General features: G+C 54.6%; 1 protein-coding gene and 1 long non-coding RNA gene across 5 annotated transcripts; one reads left to right on the plus strand and one right to left on the minus strand.

The window, feature by feature from the left end:
* The first annotated feature begins 708 nt into the window (after positions 1 to 708).
* On the plus strand, positions 709 to 9,314 carry ogg1 (8-oxoguanine DNA glycosylase). Of its 4 annotated transcripts, none has more exons than XM_088637202.1 (8): positions 709 to 813; positions 1,578 to 1,758; positions 2,342 to 2,670; positions 3,878 to 4,057; positions 7,065 to 7,243; positions 7,569 to 7,716; positions 7,989 to 8,038; positions 8,984 to 9,314. In XM_088637202.1, the coding sequence occupies exons 2-8, from the start codon at positions 1,649 to 1,651 to the stop codon at positions 9,152 to 9,154; spliced, it is 1,167 nt and encodes a 388-aa protein (XP_088493328.1). In that variant the 5' UTR covers positions 709 to 813; positions 1,578 to 1,648; the 3' UTR covers positions 9,155 to 9,314. The 4 variants fall into 4 exon arrangements, with proteins under 4 accessions (XP_088493328.1, XP_088493330.1, XP_088493329.1 ...); XM_088637203.1 differs by lacking the exon at positions 709 to 813 and adding an exon at positions 834 to 1,145; XM_088637204.1 differs by lacking the exon at positions 3,878 to 4,057.
* A 3,489-nt stretch (positions 9,315 to 12,803) lies between these two features.
* Positions 12,804 to 15,013, minus strand: LOC148662253 (uncharacterized). The gene is made up of 3 exons (XR_015939693.1): positions 14,707 to 15,013; positions 13,723 to 14,622; positions 12,804 to 13,063 (listed from the first exon to the last, which is right to left on the minus strand). It is a non-coding gene; the product is annotated as an uncharacterized LOC148662253 (long non-coding RNA).
* Positions 15,014 to 15,059: the final 46 nt, after the last annotated feature.

The raw sequence follows: 15,059 nt of genomic DNA on the forward strand, positions 1-15,059 counted from the left end.
TAATATGAGAAAACTCTCATTTTGAGAGAGACGGGTGTTAATTCCAGGCTGATTTCCCGACGAAGCCCTTCTAAGCCCACAGCTTGACCCGTGTCCAGCGCGCTGTCCTTCGGGAGCTGTCCAGCAGTGCTCAAGTGACCAGGCCTGACAATTACAAGAACCTCTGTCAGTAAATTAGTTTGATTGCTGCTACTACTGCTACTATTGTTAATAATAATAATAATAATAATAATAATAATAATAATAATAATAATAATAAGTGATAATAATAATTGCTTACACTTCTATAGCGCTCTTCTGGACACTCCACTCAAAGCGCTTTACAGGTAATGGGGATCCCCTCCACCCCCACCAGTGTGCAGCCCCACCTGGATGATGCACCAGTCCTCTCCCCACACACCAGCTCTTAGTGGGGAGGAGAGCAGTGATGAAGCCAGTTCATACTAAAGATCAGCTAACAGCTTTGTTATTTTAATTTCTAAGAGTAACAGCTTTCGAATTGAGGAATCCTTATTGTATTTTCTGACTTTTTATTGCATTTCTTTAAACCAATTAACGTGTTTGAAGCGTTTAAAGTCGCGCCTTAGTTTCAGACTTGGCTGCGCATGGGAAGCTTGCGGACAAGAATGAGTACTACTGCCCCACCTAGTGACAAATCAGTGAGTAGCAGCTATCACATCGACTCCTTTACACTCCTTGGAATTTTACACTCGGCCATCCGCTCTGCGGCGCAGGCCCTCCCCGTCACTCTGTGAGAATTATGATCGGCCCGAGCAGAGAGTGGCGGAAGCGGTTTCAAGCACAGGAAGTCAAGTAAGTCAACACAGTGGGGTTGTTGTTTTCGGTGTTTTACAGTCATTGCTCCTCAATTCCCTGATTAATGTTTGATCTTGTTGTTTTTTTAAACAAATACAACAAGAAGCAAAAGCGATAAGCAGTATTGTTCCATAGTCATGAAATTAACGTGTAATTTTAGTTAAGAGGAGTAAGCAAACATTTCCGAAGAAAAGGAACAAATGTGATTTATTTTACATAACCTTTGGAAGTGTACTGTGTGACTCGACAGAGCGAGTTTGTTCAGGCAGTTGTGTGATGCCCCCAGAATCGTTTGAGGTCTGTGTGAGCGTCCAGCAGAGGGCGCACAGGTAATGACTGAGCCGACAGGATTCCCAGGAGATGCAGGACTTGTTGTTACACCTGCATAAATCCTCTACTCATACAAATGGGGGTTTTAAGATACAGCGAGGCAGAGATCGTGCCCAAAAGCCGCCGTGTCCCACAGTGACCCTGGTTCTTTATATGAGCTCTGTTTCTCTGCCTCTAGCCTGTTTCCTCTCTTAATAACCTTGCCTCTTTCTGTATAAATACAATTGCAACTGAAGCCGATGCTCTAGACGTGCTGGCAACAGTTACAGCTGTGTTTGTGGAATAGATGCAGGTTCTATTACAGCAGTGTGTTCTTGAGAATAGGAGCAGCTGCAGCAGCGATGTGAATTTTCTGTTGAGGTAGAGATGTGAGTAGCACTGAAACCTGCTGTGCAAACCCTGTGTGTGTGTGTGTGTGTGTGTTTCTTCAGGCGGCGTTGGGCGCTGTCTCCCCCTGCTGTTCGTCAGCGGTGTGTGCGGCAGACGTGGTGTCAGCGGTGGGATGTCCCGGCATGCCGTGCTGTCGGCGGGGAGCGCGGCCTGGCGGTCTCTGCCTTGCCCGCGCTCGGAGCTGCGCCTGGATCTCACCCTCGGCTGTGGACAGAGCTTCCGGTGAGCCGGGCTCCAGAGGCCGAGCCCCGTGTGTGGAACACTGGGGTGGCATGGAGAACAATGGCTGGCCCTCTGTGGGACCAGCAGCTGTGCTGTTAAGGGAGCTTCTGCCAAATTAACTTTCATGCAAGAAACGACACTTCCTGAAACGGAGTAAAGAAAGATTTTGGCGAGTGCTGACACTTGTGTCTCCCTTAACTCCTTCTCATGGTAAATCATCAAGTCGTGTGAAGATACTGAGGCCTCTAGTTCTCTCATATCTGTGTTTTTCTTTCTATATTTGTACTTTTCCTATCAGCATTTGTCAAGCCCTTAGTAACGCAGAAGTAACACAGGCTGTGCAGGTAACTCAGTGCTTAAAAGAAGAATCAGATAACACCACAGACACACGTTTCACTGCATCCTATATCGTTTCTCTGCAGTTAAACCAGTTGAGGGCCTGTTGTTCGGTGAACCAAGGCTCCAAGCGTTTACTGGAAGGAAGTCTCAGCTGCTCTGTAGCTGCCGAGTGGAGCGGCCGCCCTGCTCTCGCCCCTCCCCTGTGTCTCGCTGTTACCCTGCGGTCTCTCTGCTCCTCCCCCAGCTGGCGGGAGACAAGCGAAGGGCACTGGACAGGCGTGCTGGGGGGACAGGTGTGGACGCTCACGCAGACGGACGACCGGCTGTGGTATCATACCTACAGCATGCAGCCCGCCGCGGGGGACGGCAGAAAGAAGCCGAAGCGGGCCGCGGTCGTGAAGCAGGAAGAGCCCGGTGAGGGTCAGGTGTCGGAGGTCGTGACCCCTGTGCAGGACAGGAAGGACCAGGAGGCTCTGAGGGATTACTTCCAGCTGGACGTCCCTCTTGGGCAGCTGTACCGGGAGTGGGGGAGCAAGGACAAGCACTTCAGGCACACAGCCCTCACCTTTCCAGGTAAACCCTCGCCTAAACAGGTAAACTCAGCCCTTCCAGTCAGTTAACGGCGTATTTAAAACTCAAACCATGAGACGCTACACACAGAGGGGCAGGTGTTGGAAACAAACCGCCCTGACAGAATATTGGCCCCTCAGGGAAATGCAACTACGAAGGTGGTCACACAACGGGGAGACAAAAGAGTTTGAAATCACAGTTGGAGTACACCAAGGATCAGCACTAAGTCCTTTCCTTTTTATAAACATTATTGACACACTGACAGAGGAGGTAAGAACAGAAGTGCCTTGGGAACTCATCTTTGCTAAAGATGTGGCACTGATGGCAGATTCAGAAGTAGAACTACAGGAGAAAGTGTTCAAATGGCAGAGGAGTCTGGAAAAGGGTGGACTGAAAATGAATGCAGAAAAATCTGAAATAATGGTAATGGAGAGAAGAGGAGATACTATGAACAATGTTGAGGAGACAAATGGAGGAAAACTGAAACAGGTTGATGGCTTTAAATACCTTGGATCAAAACTGGTAAAGGGAGGAGAAACACTGGAGGCAGTAAAACAAAGAGTGAAAGCTGGATGGAACAAGTGGAGAGAAATAACTGGAATAATCTGTGACAGTAAAATTCCTAGAAAGTTAATGTGCAAAATGTACAAGACTGTGATTAGACCTGTACTACTATATGGAGCTGAATGCTTGGCAGTTGGAAAGAGGGAAGAGAACTTGATGAGAAGAACTGAAATGAGGATGTTGAGATGGATTCTGCAGATTTCAATGAAGGATAAGATCAGAAATGAAGAAATCCGTAGACGATGTAGGGTGGTGGATGTGGTTGAGAAGATGCGAGAGGCGAGGTTACGGTGGTATGGACATATCATGAGGAGGGACGTTGAGGAAGTAACAAAGAGGGTAATGGAATTTGAGGTGGAAGGTAACAGAGGAAGAGGCAGGCCTAGAAAGAGATGGATAGATTGTGTGAGAAAAGATATGGAGGTATGTGAAGTGAGTGAGGAAGATGTGCTTGACAGAGACAAGTGGAGAAGAGCAACCGAAGCAGCTGAGCCCAGGACAGTCTGGGACTGAGGCTGTGAACAAGAAGAAGAAGGGAAAGTGGGATCACAAATGGGGGAATAAACTGCAGGGAACTAAGACGCCCACAGTCTCCTGTCATGTGTGACCCCTAATCTGTGTGTAACTCTTCCTCTGTGTACCCCAGGGGTGCGGATGCTGCGACAGGACCCCACAGAGTGCCTGTTCTCCTTCATCTGCACCTCCAACAACCACATCTCCCGTATCCAGGGCATGGTGGAGCGGCTGTGCCAGCGCCTGGGCGAGCCCCTCCGACAGCTGGACGCTGTGCCCTACCACGCCTTCCCCCCCCTGCGGGCCCTGGCAGGTCACTGTCTCCTCCTGGCTCTGTCTGACCGCCGGCAGGTCACTGTCTCCTCCTGGCTCTGTCTGACCGCCGGCTGGTCACTGTCTCCTCCTGGCTCTGTCTGACCGCCGGCTGGTCACTGTCTCCTCCTGGCTCTGTCTGACCGCCGGCTGGTCACTGTCTCCTCCTGGCTCTGTCTGACCGCCGGCTGGTCACTGTCTCCTCCTGGCTCTGTCTGACCGCCGGCTGGTCACTGTCTCCTCCTGGCTCTGTCTGACCGCCGGCTGGTCACTCTCTCCTCCTGGCTCTGTCTGACCGCCGGCTGGTCACTGTCTCCTCCTGGCTCTGTCTGACCGCCGGCTGGTCACTGTCTCCTCCTGGCTCTGTCTGACCGCCGGCTGGTCACTGTCTCCTCCTGGCTCTGTCTGACCGCCGGCTGGTCACTGTCTCCTCCTGGCTCTGTCTGACCGCCGGCTGGTCACTCTCTCCTCCTGGCTCTGTCTGACCGCCGGCTGGTCACTGTCTCCTCCTGGCTCTGTCTGACCGCCGGCTGGTCACTGTCTTCACCTGGCTCTGTCTGACCGCCGGCAGGTCACTGTCTCCTCCTGGCTCTGTCTGACCGCCGGCTGGTCACTGTCTCCTCCTGGCTCTGTCTGACCGCCGGCTGGTCACTGTCTCCTCCTGGCTCTGTCTGACTGCTGGCTGGTCACTGTCTCCTCCTGGCTCTGTCTGACCGCCGGCTGGTCACTGTCTCCTCCTGGCTCTGTCTGACCGCCGGCTGGTCACTGTCTTCACCTGGCTCTGTCTGACCGCCGGCTGGTCACTGTCTTCACCTGGCTCTGTCTGACCGCCGGCTGGTCACTGTCTCCTCCTGGCTCTGTCTGACCGCCGGCTGGTCACTGTCTCCTCCTGGCTCTGTCTGACCGCCGGCTGGTCACTGTCTTCACCTGGCTCTGTCTGACCGCCGGCTGGTCACTGTCTCCTCCTGGCTCTGTCTGACCGCCGGCTGGTCACTGTCTCCTCCTGGCTCTGTCTGACCGCCGGCTGGTCACTGTCTCCTCCTGGCTCTGTCTGACCGCCGGCTGGTCACTGTCTCCTCCTGGCTCTGTCTGACCGCCGGCTGGTCACTGTCTCCTCCTGGCTCTGTCTGACCGCCGGCTGGTCACTGTCTCCTCCTGGCTCTGTCTGACCGCCGGCTGGTCACTGTCTCCTCCTGGCTCTGTCTGACCGCCGGCTGGTCACTGTCTCCTCCTGGCTCTGTCTGACCGCCGGCTGGTCACTGTCTCTTCCTGGCTCTGTCTGACCGCCGGCTGGTCACTGTCTCCTTCTGGCTCTGTCTGACCGCCGGCTGGTCACTGTCTCCTTCTGGCTCTGTCTGACCGCCGGCTGGTCACTGTCTCCTCCTGGCTCTGTCTGACTGCTGGCTGGTCACTGTCTCCTCCTGGCTCTGTCTGACTGCTGGCTGGTCACTGTCTCCTCCTGGCTCTGTCTGACCGCCGGCTGGTCACTGTCTCCTCCTGGCTCTGTCTGACCGCCGGCTGGTCACTGTCTTCACCTGGCTCTGTCTGACCGCCGGCTGGTCACTGTCTTCACCTGGCTCTGTCTGACCGCCGGCTGGTCACTGTCTCCTCCTGGCTCTGTCTGACCGCCGGCTGGTCACTGTCTCCTCCTGGCTCTGTCTGACCGCCGGCTGGTCACTGTCTCCTCCTGGCTCTGTCTGACCGCCGGCTGGTCACTGTCTCCTCCTGGCTCTGTCTGACCGCCGGCAGGTCACTGTCTCCTCCTGGCTCTGTCTGACCGCTGGCAGGTCACTGTCTCCTCCTGGCTCTGTCTGACCGCCGGCTGGTCACTGTCTCCTCCTGGCTCTGTCTGACCGCCGGCTGGTCACTGTCTCCTCCTGGCTCTGTCTGACCGCCGGCTGGTCACTGTCTTCACCTGGCTCTGTCTGACCGCCGGCTGGTCACTGTCTTCACCTGGCTCTGTCTGACCGCCGGCTGGTCACTGTCTCCTCCTGGCTCTGTCTGACCGCCGGCTGGTCACTGTCTCCTCCTGGCTCTGTCTGACCGCCGGCTGGTCACTGTCTCCTCCTGGCTCTGTCTGACCGCCGGCTGGTCACTGTCTCCTCCTGGCTCTGTCTGACCGCCGGCTGGTCACTGTCTCCTCCTGGCTCTGTCTGACCGCCGGCTGGTCACTGTCTTCACCTGGCTCTGTCTGACCGCCGGCTGGTCACTGTCTCCTCCTGGCTCTGTCTGACCGCCGGCTGGTCACTGTCTCCTCCTGGCTCTGTCTGACCGCCGGCTGGTCACTGTCTCCTCCTGGCTCTGTCTGACCGCCGGCTGGTCACTGTCTCCTCCTGGCTCTGTCTGACCGCCGGCTGGTCACTGTCTCCTCCTGGCTCTGTCTGACCGCCGGCTGGTCACTGTCTCCTCCTGGCTCTGTCTGACCGCCGGCTGGTCACTGTCTTCACCTGGCTCTGTCTGACCGCCGGCTGGTCACTGTCTCCTCCTGGTTCTGTCTGACCGCCGGCTGGTCACTGTCTCCTCCTGGCTCTGTCTGACCGCCGGCTGGTCACTGTCTCCTCCTGGCTCTGTCTGACCGCCGGCTGGTCACTGTCTCCTCCTGGCTCTGTCTGACCGCCGGCTGGTCACTGTCTTCACCTGGCTCTGTCTGACCGCCGGCTGGTCACTGTCTCCTCCTGGTTCTGTCTGACCGCCGGCTGGTCACTGTCTCCTCCTGGCTCTGTCTGACCGCCGGCTGGTCACTGTCTCCTCCTGGCTCTGTCTGACCGCCGGCTGGTCACTGTCTTCACCTGGGTCTGTCTGACCGCTGGCTGGTCACTGTCTCCTCCTGGCTCTGTCTGACCGCCAACTGGTCACTCTCTCTGTCTGTGTCTCTCTGTCTGTCTGACCGCTGGCCCCTCTCTCAGGCAGCAATGTGGAGTCCATTCTGTCTGTCTGACCGCTGGCCTCTCTCTCAGGCAGCAATGTGGAGTCCATTCTGTCTGTCTGACCGCTGGCCTCTCTCTCAGGCAGCGATGTGGAGTCCACTCTGCGTGAGCTGGGGTTCGGTTACCGAGCGCGTTTTGTGCAGCAGAGCGCCAAGCACATCCTGGACACGGGGGGTCCTGATTGGCTGGAGTCTCTGCGGGACGTCCCGTACCTGGAGGCACAGTCTGCGCTCCGCACTCTGCCGGGCGTGGGGCTGAAGGTACCCTGCCTCCGCCCGCCTTTACCTGTCTTTACACTGTCCCTGTCCACCTGTCTGTCCTTACACTGTCCCTGTCCACCTGTCTGTGTGTGTACTGACCCCTGTCTGCTTTGTGTCGGACTCTTGGTGACCCTTTCCTCTCTGACTCCCTCTTCCTGTGTAGCTGTGCTCTGTTGTCTGTGTGTAGCTGTAGCCAGTAAGTCATCAGTAGAATTGATTATTTCTCTTGATCAAGATAATGGCCGCGCTGCCTGTTCACAGCCCAGGGAAATAGTGAAACTTGCAGAGGGAGTCCTGAGCTGCAGAGGTGTGTTTCTCCGGACAGGTGGCCGACTGCGTGTGCCTGATGTCCCTGGACAAGCCGGGCGCTGTGCCCATCGACACCCACGTCTGGCAGATTGCGCGCCGTGACTACCTGCCCGACCTGGGCAGCGGGCACAGGAGCCTGACGGACAGAGTGTACCGCGACATCGGTGAGGCCGGGGCCGCAACCACAGGGTCGGGACCGGGTGCTTCATCAGTACCCTGTCAGTGCAGTGATCTGATCAATCACTGTACGTTACAATACCAAAGCAATACAGCCATCTATACATCATCGGTTCTCCGTCAGTAGACGCCTAAGGCATTCGGAAACCAGTACGCAAGTGGTCCGGCACATGAGTACAGTGTGTCTTCCAGCTGTCTAAGAGAAGGTGTCCTACAGCCACACTGCACTCAGCTCTCAGTGGTGTCTCCCTGTCCTCAGGTGACTTCTTCAGACAGCTGTGGGGTCCTTACGCAGGCTGGGCCCACTCGGTGAGTACTGCTCAGGGCCCCTGCTCTGCTCACGCGAGTGTGAAGGGACGGTCACAGCAAGAGGCAGGACTGTCCTACTGATACTGTTGCCTACTGATGTGTCCTGTAGTGTCAGTGTATAGTTCAGTGTCAGTGGGATGTACAGTGTCTGTGTGTTGCTCAGTATCAGAGAGTTGCTCAGTGTCAGTATGTCCTACAGTGTCAGTGTGTTGCTCAGTGTCAGTATGTCCTACAGTGTCAGTGTGTTGCTCAGTGTCAGTGTGTCCTACAGTGTCGGTGTGTTGCTCAGTGTCAGTATGTCCTACAGTGTCGGTGTGTTGCTCAGTATCAGAGAGTTGCTCAGTGTCAGTATGTCCTACAGTGTCAGTATGTCCTACAGTGTCAGTGTGTTGCTCAGTGTCAGTGTGTCCTACAGTGTCAGTGTGTTGCTCAGTGTCAGTATGTCCTACAGTGTCAGTATGTCCTACAGTGTCAGTATGTCCTACAGTGTCAGTGTGTTGCTCAGTGTCAGTATGTCCTACAGTGTCAGTGTGTTGCTCAGTGTCAGTGTGTCCTACAGTGTCAGTGTGTTGCTCTGTATCAGAGAGTTGCTCAGTGTCAGTGTGTCCTACAGTCTCAGTGTGTTGCTCAGTGTCAGTGTGTCCTACAGTGTCAGTGTGTTGCTCAGTGTCAGTGTGTTGCTCAGTGTCAGTGTGTTGCTCAGTGTCAGTGTGTTGCTCAGTGTCAGTATGTCCTACAGTGTCAGTATGTCCTACAGTGTCAGTATGTCCTACAGTGTCAGTATGTCCTACAGTGTCAGTGTGTTGCTCTGTATCAGAGAGTTGCTCAGTGTCAGTGTGTTGCTCAGTGTCAGTGTGTCCTGCAGTGTCAGTGTGTTGCTCAGTGTCAGTGTGTCCTGCAGTGTCAGTGTGTCCTGCAGTGTGGCTCTTATTTCCTCTCTTGCAGGTGCTGTTCTGTGCTGATCTGAAGAAATTCCAGAGACTGAAACCAGAGGAGCAGCTGAAAGCAGAGGAAGAGAGCGCAAGAGAGGCAGAGGAGGAGGCGAGGGGGAAAGGCGCTGAGCTCGGGGAGGGAGGAGGAGAGATCGCGGTGAAGAGGAAGAGAGAGAGAACGTGAGAGTGGAAAGAGAGGGGGAGTGTGTGTGTGAGAGTGTGCTCCACGGAAAAATGTCCCAACAGCTGTACAGCCGAGTCTTACCTGTTTACCTGCATTGTGCTTTTAAACTGTGTGGAGGATATTTTTTCATTTTAAAAATAAAATGTTTTGTTTGTGAGGACCCGTTCTGTTGATCTGACCTCTTTGAAAAGAAGCCGGTACTCTGCCACTGGTCATGAACTTGTCAGTCCCACTGTTTTCAGAACTGAGCTCAGCCTTGGAGCGGCATGCCGATGGCACCACTAGGTGGCAGTGTGAACAAGGGCTCAGTGTGGAAGGGGTTCAGCCCGTGAAGACTGTGAGCCTTACCTGTCGAGCGCTGTTGAGATATGAAGGACAGGGGTTACAGAGGCCGTTCTGCCTGCTCTCTCTGACCACACAGGTGCACTCCTGCTCGCCATCTTTTATCTCTTTGCGTGTGTCTTCCTGTCTGTCATGTCTGGGTATCCCTCTGTGCATGATCCTCTGTGCTCATGTGGCTGGAGAGTGTGGGGGCTCAGTGAGCGTGGGGGTGGGGTGTGTGTGTGTGTCGGAGTGCGCAGGGCTCGGGGGTGCAGTGACAGAGTGGTTCAGTCAGGCTGTGGTCTCAGAAACCACAGCCTCAGCTGCAGGCGCTTCACAGAAGCAGCTGTCGGCTTTATATACACTGTGTGTGTGTGTGTGTGTGTCAGGGCCCTGGGTGTGTCTGTGTGGACAGCAGAGGGGCAGGGGGTTGCGCTTGGTGTATCACAGTCTGTGCTTTTCTCTGTGTTTGTATTCCTGTATGCCTGTGTGTAGTTGTGTGTTGCAGTGTGTGTCTGTTTCTCAGTGTGTGAGTTGCTGTATGCCTGTGTGTAGTTGTGTGTTGCAGTGTGTGTCTGTTTCTCAGTGTGCATTGCTGTGTGTGGCTGTTTCTCAGTGTGTTGCTGTATGCCTGTATGTAGTTGTGTGTTGAAGTGTGTGGCTGTTTCTTAGTGTGTCGTTGTGCTCTCAATGTGTCTTAGTTTGTCAGCCTGTTGGCTTCAGCACAGTTGAGTCACAGTGAGTCAGGCCAGGCCTGAGGTTTCAGAGACAGGCTGTGCTCTACTGCCAGAAATCTGTTCTGTACCCTCTCTCTCCTCACACACAGCGCTGCTCTGAACCCCAGATCCTCTCTCTCTCCTCACACACAGCGCTGTTCTGTACCCCCAGATCCTCTCTCTCTCCTCACACACAGCGCTGCTCTGTACCCCCAGATCCTCTCTCTCTCCTCACACACAGCGCTGTTCTGTACCCCCAGATCCTCTCTCTCTCTCCTCACACACAGCGCTGCTCTGTACCCCCAGATCCTCTCTCTCTCTCCTCACACACAGCGCTGTTCTGTACCCCCAGATCCTCTCTCTCTCCTCACACACAGCGCTGTTCTGTACCCCCAGATCCTCTCTCTCTCCTCACACACAGCGCTGTTCTGTACCCCCAGATCCTCTCTCTCTCCTCACACACAGCGCTGTTCTGTACCCCCAGATCCTCTCTCTCTCCTCACACACAGCGCTGTTCTGTACCCCCAGATCCTCTCTCTCTCCTCACACACAGCGCTGTTCTGTACCCCCAGATCCTCTCTCTCTCCTCACACACAGCGCTGCTCTGTACCCCAGATCCTCTCTCTCTCTCCTCACACACAGCGCTGTTCTGTACCCCCAGATCCTCTCTCTCTCTCCTCACACACAGCGCTGTTCTGTACCCCCAGATCCTCTCTCTCTCCTCACACACAGCGCTGTTCTGTACCCCCAGATCCTCTCTCTCTCTCCTCACACACAGCGCTGTTCTGTACCCCCAGATCCTCTCTCTCTCCTCACACACAGCGCTGTTCTGTACCCCCAGATCCTCTCTCTCTCCTCACACACAGCGCTGCTCTGTACCCCCAGATCCTCTCTCTCTCTCCTCACACACAGCGCTGCTCTGTACCCCCAGATCCTCTCTCTCTCTCCTCACACACAGCGCTGTTCTGTACCCCCAGATCCTCTCTCTCTCCTCACACACAGCGCTGTTCTGTACCCCCAGATCCTCTCTCTCTCCTCACACACAGCGCTGCTCTGTACCCCCAGATCCTCTCTCTCTCTCCTCACACACAGCGCTGCTCTGAACCCCCAGATCCTCTCTCTCTCCTCACACACAGCGCTGTTCTGTACCCCCAGATAATTACTATAACAGTTCCAACTACAGCTGTTAATACTACAGCTATGATGACTAATACTCCTAACACTTAATACGTCTGGAGTTATTCTTCTGCTCCAGCTACCATAGCAACTACTGCTGCTCCCTTCATCTCAACTGAAATGATCCATAACAGCTGGACGGAGGAAGATGGGCCGCAGGAGGAGAGCCTCGTGAGTCTGTGTGGAGCACTCTGGTTCTGTCCCAGACAGGCCCGGGAGACGCCTGCGTGTGTCCCAGCCCCGAGAGTCATTGAACCAGACTGGCGAGCAGGGGTTCGACAGCAGCTGCATGCCATGCGCTGTGTGTGTGCGTCACACGCATGTGTGAGGGGCGCGCGTGTGCAGGCACGCAGGTGTGACTCGTTTAGAAGGGGCCTGTCTCTTTCTGTCTGTCTCTGTGTCCTCCCTGCCTCCCCCTCCTCTTGCTGTCTCTCTCCCCCTCCTGTCTCTCAGTTCAACTCATGATGCTTTATTGGCAGGAACAATTAATAAAACAGTGTTGCCAAAGCATTTACAAATACAATTAACACAAAATCAACAGACATTTACAATACCGACACATCATAATACATTTACAAGCAAACATATGGAGCATTACTGAGAAACAGGCTCACTGTTCCTTAGGCTGGGCCAGGAGATCACACACTGTATTATTATAATTGAGAGACAGGCTCACTGTTCCTCAGGCTGGGACAGGAGATCACACACTGTATTATTATAATTGAGAGACAGGCTCACTGTTCCTCAGGCTGGAACAGGAGATCACACACTGTATTATTATTATTGAGAGACAGGCTCACTGTCTGCTCCTCGGGCTGGGACAGGAGATCACACACTGTATTATTATTATTGAGAGACAGGCTCACTGTCTGCTCCTCAGGCTGGGACAGGAGATTACATACTGGGCTGCCAGTTCAACTGAGCTCCCTCCCCCCTCTCTCAGTAGTACTGGGAGTTGTTGTGATGTCTCTCTGAGAGTGACTGTTGTCCTCCTCTCCCCCTCCTGTCTCTCTCTATTCCTCTCCTGTATGTGTCTCTCTCCCTCCTGTCTCTCTCTCTCCCTTCTCTACCTCCTGTCTCACTCTCTGTGTCTGGCTCCAGTGATCTCTAATGATCTTAGTGAAATCCTCCAGGTTAAAGCTGGTTATTTTCAGCCCAAGATCCTGAGTCCAGAGAGGAGCCTAAACAGGATAATGACAGGGGTGGGTGGGGCTGAGAGAGAAACAGGGGGGCAGACAGAGGATTTGTCAGACTGGCTGATTCACAGACTGTCACACGGGCCTGAGCTTCACCTGCTTCTGTCGGGTTAAGAGCTGATGAGTTTGCAAATAAAAAGAGACCCCCCTATTCTGAAGCTGCTGGCTCCAGAGACGAGGATTTGGAAATTATCCATTTACAGGTGTGATGCCTGTGTTTAAGAGGTGAGAATAACTTGAGCTCTGTTAGTGTCAGCGGAAACAAACTTGTCTCGATTGTCTGGAAGGACGTGTGGGGCGGATAATCTCAGTTCTTTCCCGTGTTCATGTGATCAAGTAGATTTGTCGCACGGACCACATTCCTGAAGAGCAGCAGGCACAGAGAGAGCCGCTGCTCCCTGGGTGTGCAATCTGTGAGGACCTGTGAGGAATCCGTGAACCTGCGAGGCGCCAGAGAAACCTCTCGAGCAGCAGGGATCTTACCCCTCTCTTCCTGAAATCTGGGTAGAAAACGATCCTCAGTAAACGTCGGCAATAACCACCAGAGTTATCAACAGATGCATCTCTTGGGATGCAGTGCACCCTGCAAGCCTTGAACAGGTTCGGTCATGCTCATTGTAGTCTAGGGGCTCCACGCTGACAGATACTGTACCTCAGCCCGGCCAGAACAGAGCCCAGGACTCCGGACCCTGTATCTGAGCCCGAACACTGACTCGTGTGAGTATATAGCGTCCTTCATCCCAAAGCCTCCCACAGGGCCTTGCATACAAGAGGGGACCCTTCATCCCTGTAAAGCGCTTTGAGTGGAGTGTCCAGAAAAGCGCTATATAAGTGTAAGCAATTATTATTATTATTATTATTATTATCCCCCAGGAGTGAGAAACTGTTGCACAGGGTGAAATACATGGGAACTGTAGGGAGGGCAGGTTCAAGGAAACAGAGAATCCCAATGTTCAGCACCTGTGGGATCTCCCACAGAGACCCGCTGTTGACGAGACCCGCTATAAATTCAGCCCATTAAAGTCATTCCTCCACAAGCTGGGTGGTTTGTTCCACACTCCCACAGCTCTTTGTGTAAACTGGTTGAGAGAAGTGTGACGGACAGCAGGCTGTTAGAGGCGCTGCCCCCTTAACAAGGACGGAGCCTGAGATGACTCACCTGGGCACACCTGTCTGTCTTCTAGGAAATGAGGAGGAGGGGTGTAATCCTGCCAACTCTCACTGACACACGCAGGCAGCCAGCTCCTGTTACCTCACCCTGGGTGTAAGGTTCCGCCCGCTGAGCGCAGCAGGAGCAGATTCCCAGCAGGCAGTGTGTGGAGGTGACCTCATCCTTCCTTTGACATTCAAATGGGAATAGAAAGAAAAGAGGAGAGGGTGAGGCAGCGTGAGAGACCGAGCTCGCCCAAGCCGAGCCGAGGCGCTGAGCTCACGCCCACGCCGACCTGCTCCTGGACTGGCCCGCTGGCCCTGCTCCAGTCCTGGGGCTGGAGCCAGCGACAGGGAAGCACCACCCACAGCCTCCTGCGCTGTTGGCCTTGGCAGGTGTGGCTGAACAGAGGCAGGACGCCGCTCACAGGCTCTGGGAAGCACAGGTCAGAGGTCACAGTACTTCACCTGGGGGGGGGACACGGTTCGGACTCCCTCGCGGCCTGAACCCCTGGAATCAACTGAATAACGGGGAAAGAGTGACCCCACTGGGCACAGGGCAGTCCGTGGCATCATTGGGTAAGACGCACCCTAAGAAAAAACATGCAGCCCTTTCAGCTGAGCCAATACTTAATCAATTAAGTTGATTGATGAGCTTTATTTGGAACAAGAAATGAAACTCGTATCTGAGTCAGCGTGGCTGGGCAGCTTGTTCCCTACTCCCATGGCAACAAGAGGTTGTGCCGAATGTATGATGAGATGATATAACAGCCGGGGGTCCAAACACCCCGTGTGCCAGCGAGGCAGAGAGTGCAGTCGCCCTCGGGGTCACTCTGAGCCCGGTCCTGTCTCCGCCTGCTCCTCTGGGGGGTCTCTGCAGCAGGCTGGCTGAAATACCTGTACCGAGCGCCTAAAGGATTAGAAAACCAATTTGTCACAGGAGACGTGTCAGATCAGAGCTGTTGGCGGTGAAGCGGGAAAGGTAAACACACACCAGCAGGTTTGGAACTTTGTCCGCAGGGCTTTCCGACGGCAGCCGGTCCCCGGAGAGAGAGAGGACTTCGGCCTGGAGCGTCCTGGAACAAGCAATGTCTTTGTTCTCTCTGGCGCACAGGGGGCGTGTCTGGGCGGCCCCCCGGCCCGTGCTGGTCCCGGGACACACACGGTCCCAGCAGGAACGCCGCCTGAGAATTCCTTGTGTTGATATAGCGCCTCTCAAAGGGCTTCGCCTACAGGAGAGACCCCCTGCTGCCCCCCTGCTCACAGGTCAGGTGGAAGAGAAACTGCTGCTCCAGGTGATTCCAGTGGGAGCTGTAGGGAGGCCAGACCGCTCCGGCCCGGAGTGAG

This window comes from Lepisosteus platostomus, chromosome 6 (assembly GCF_059453375.1).
Source record: "Lepisosteus platostomus isolate fLepPlt1 chromosome 6, fLepPlt1.hap1, whole genome shotgun sequence".
Taxonomy (NCBI): domain Eukaryota; kingdom Metazoa; phylum Chordata; class Actinopteri; order Semionotiformes; family Lepisosteidae; genus Lepisosteus; species Lepisosteus platostomus.

Coding starts and splice junctions, on each gene's coding strand:
- ogg1 (XM_088637202.1), top strand. CDS start 1,649: ATGTCCCGGCATGCCGTGCTGTCGGCGGGGAGCGCGGCCTGGCGGTCT. Junction 2,671..3,877: donor CACAGCCCTCACCTTTCCAG/GTAAACCCTCGC, acceptor TGTGTACCCCAG/GGGTGCGGATGCTGCGACAG. Junction 4,058..7,064: donor CCCCCTGCGGGCCCTGGCAG/GTCACTGTCTCC, acceptor CCTCTCTCTCAG/GCAGCGATGTGGAGTCCACT.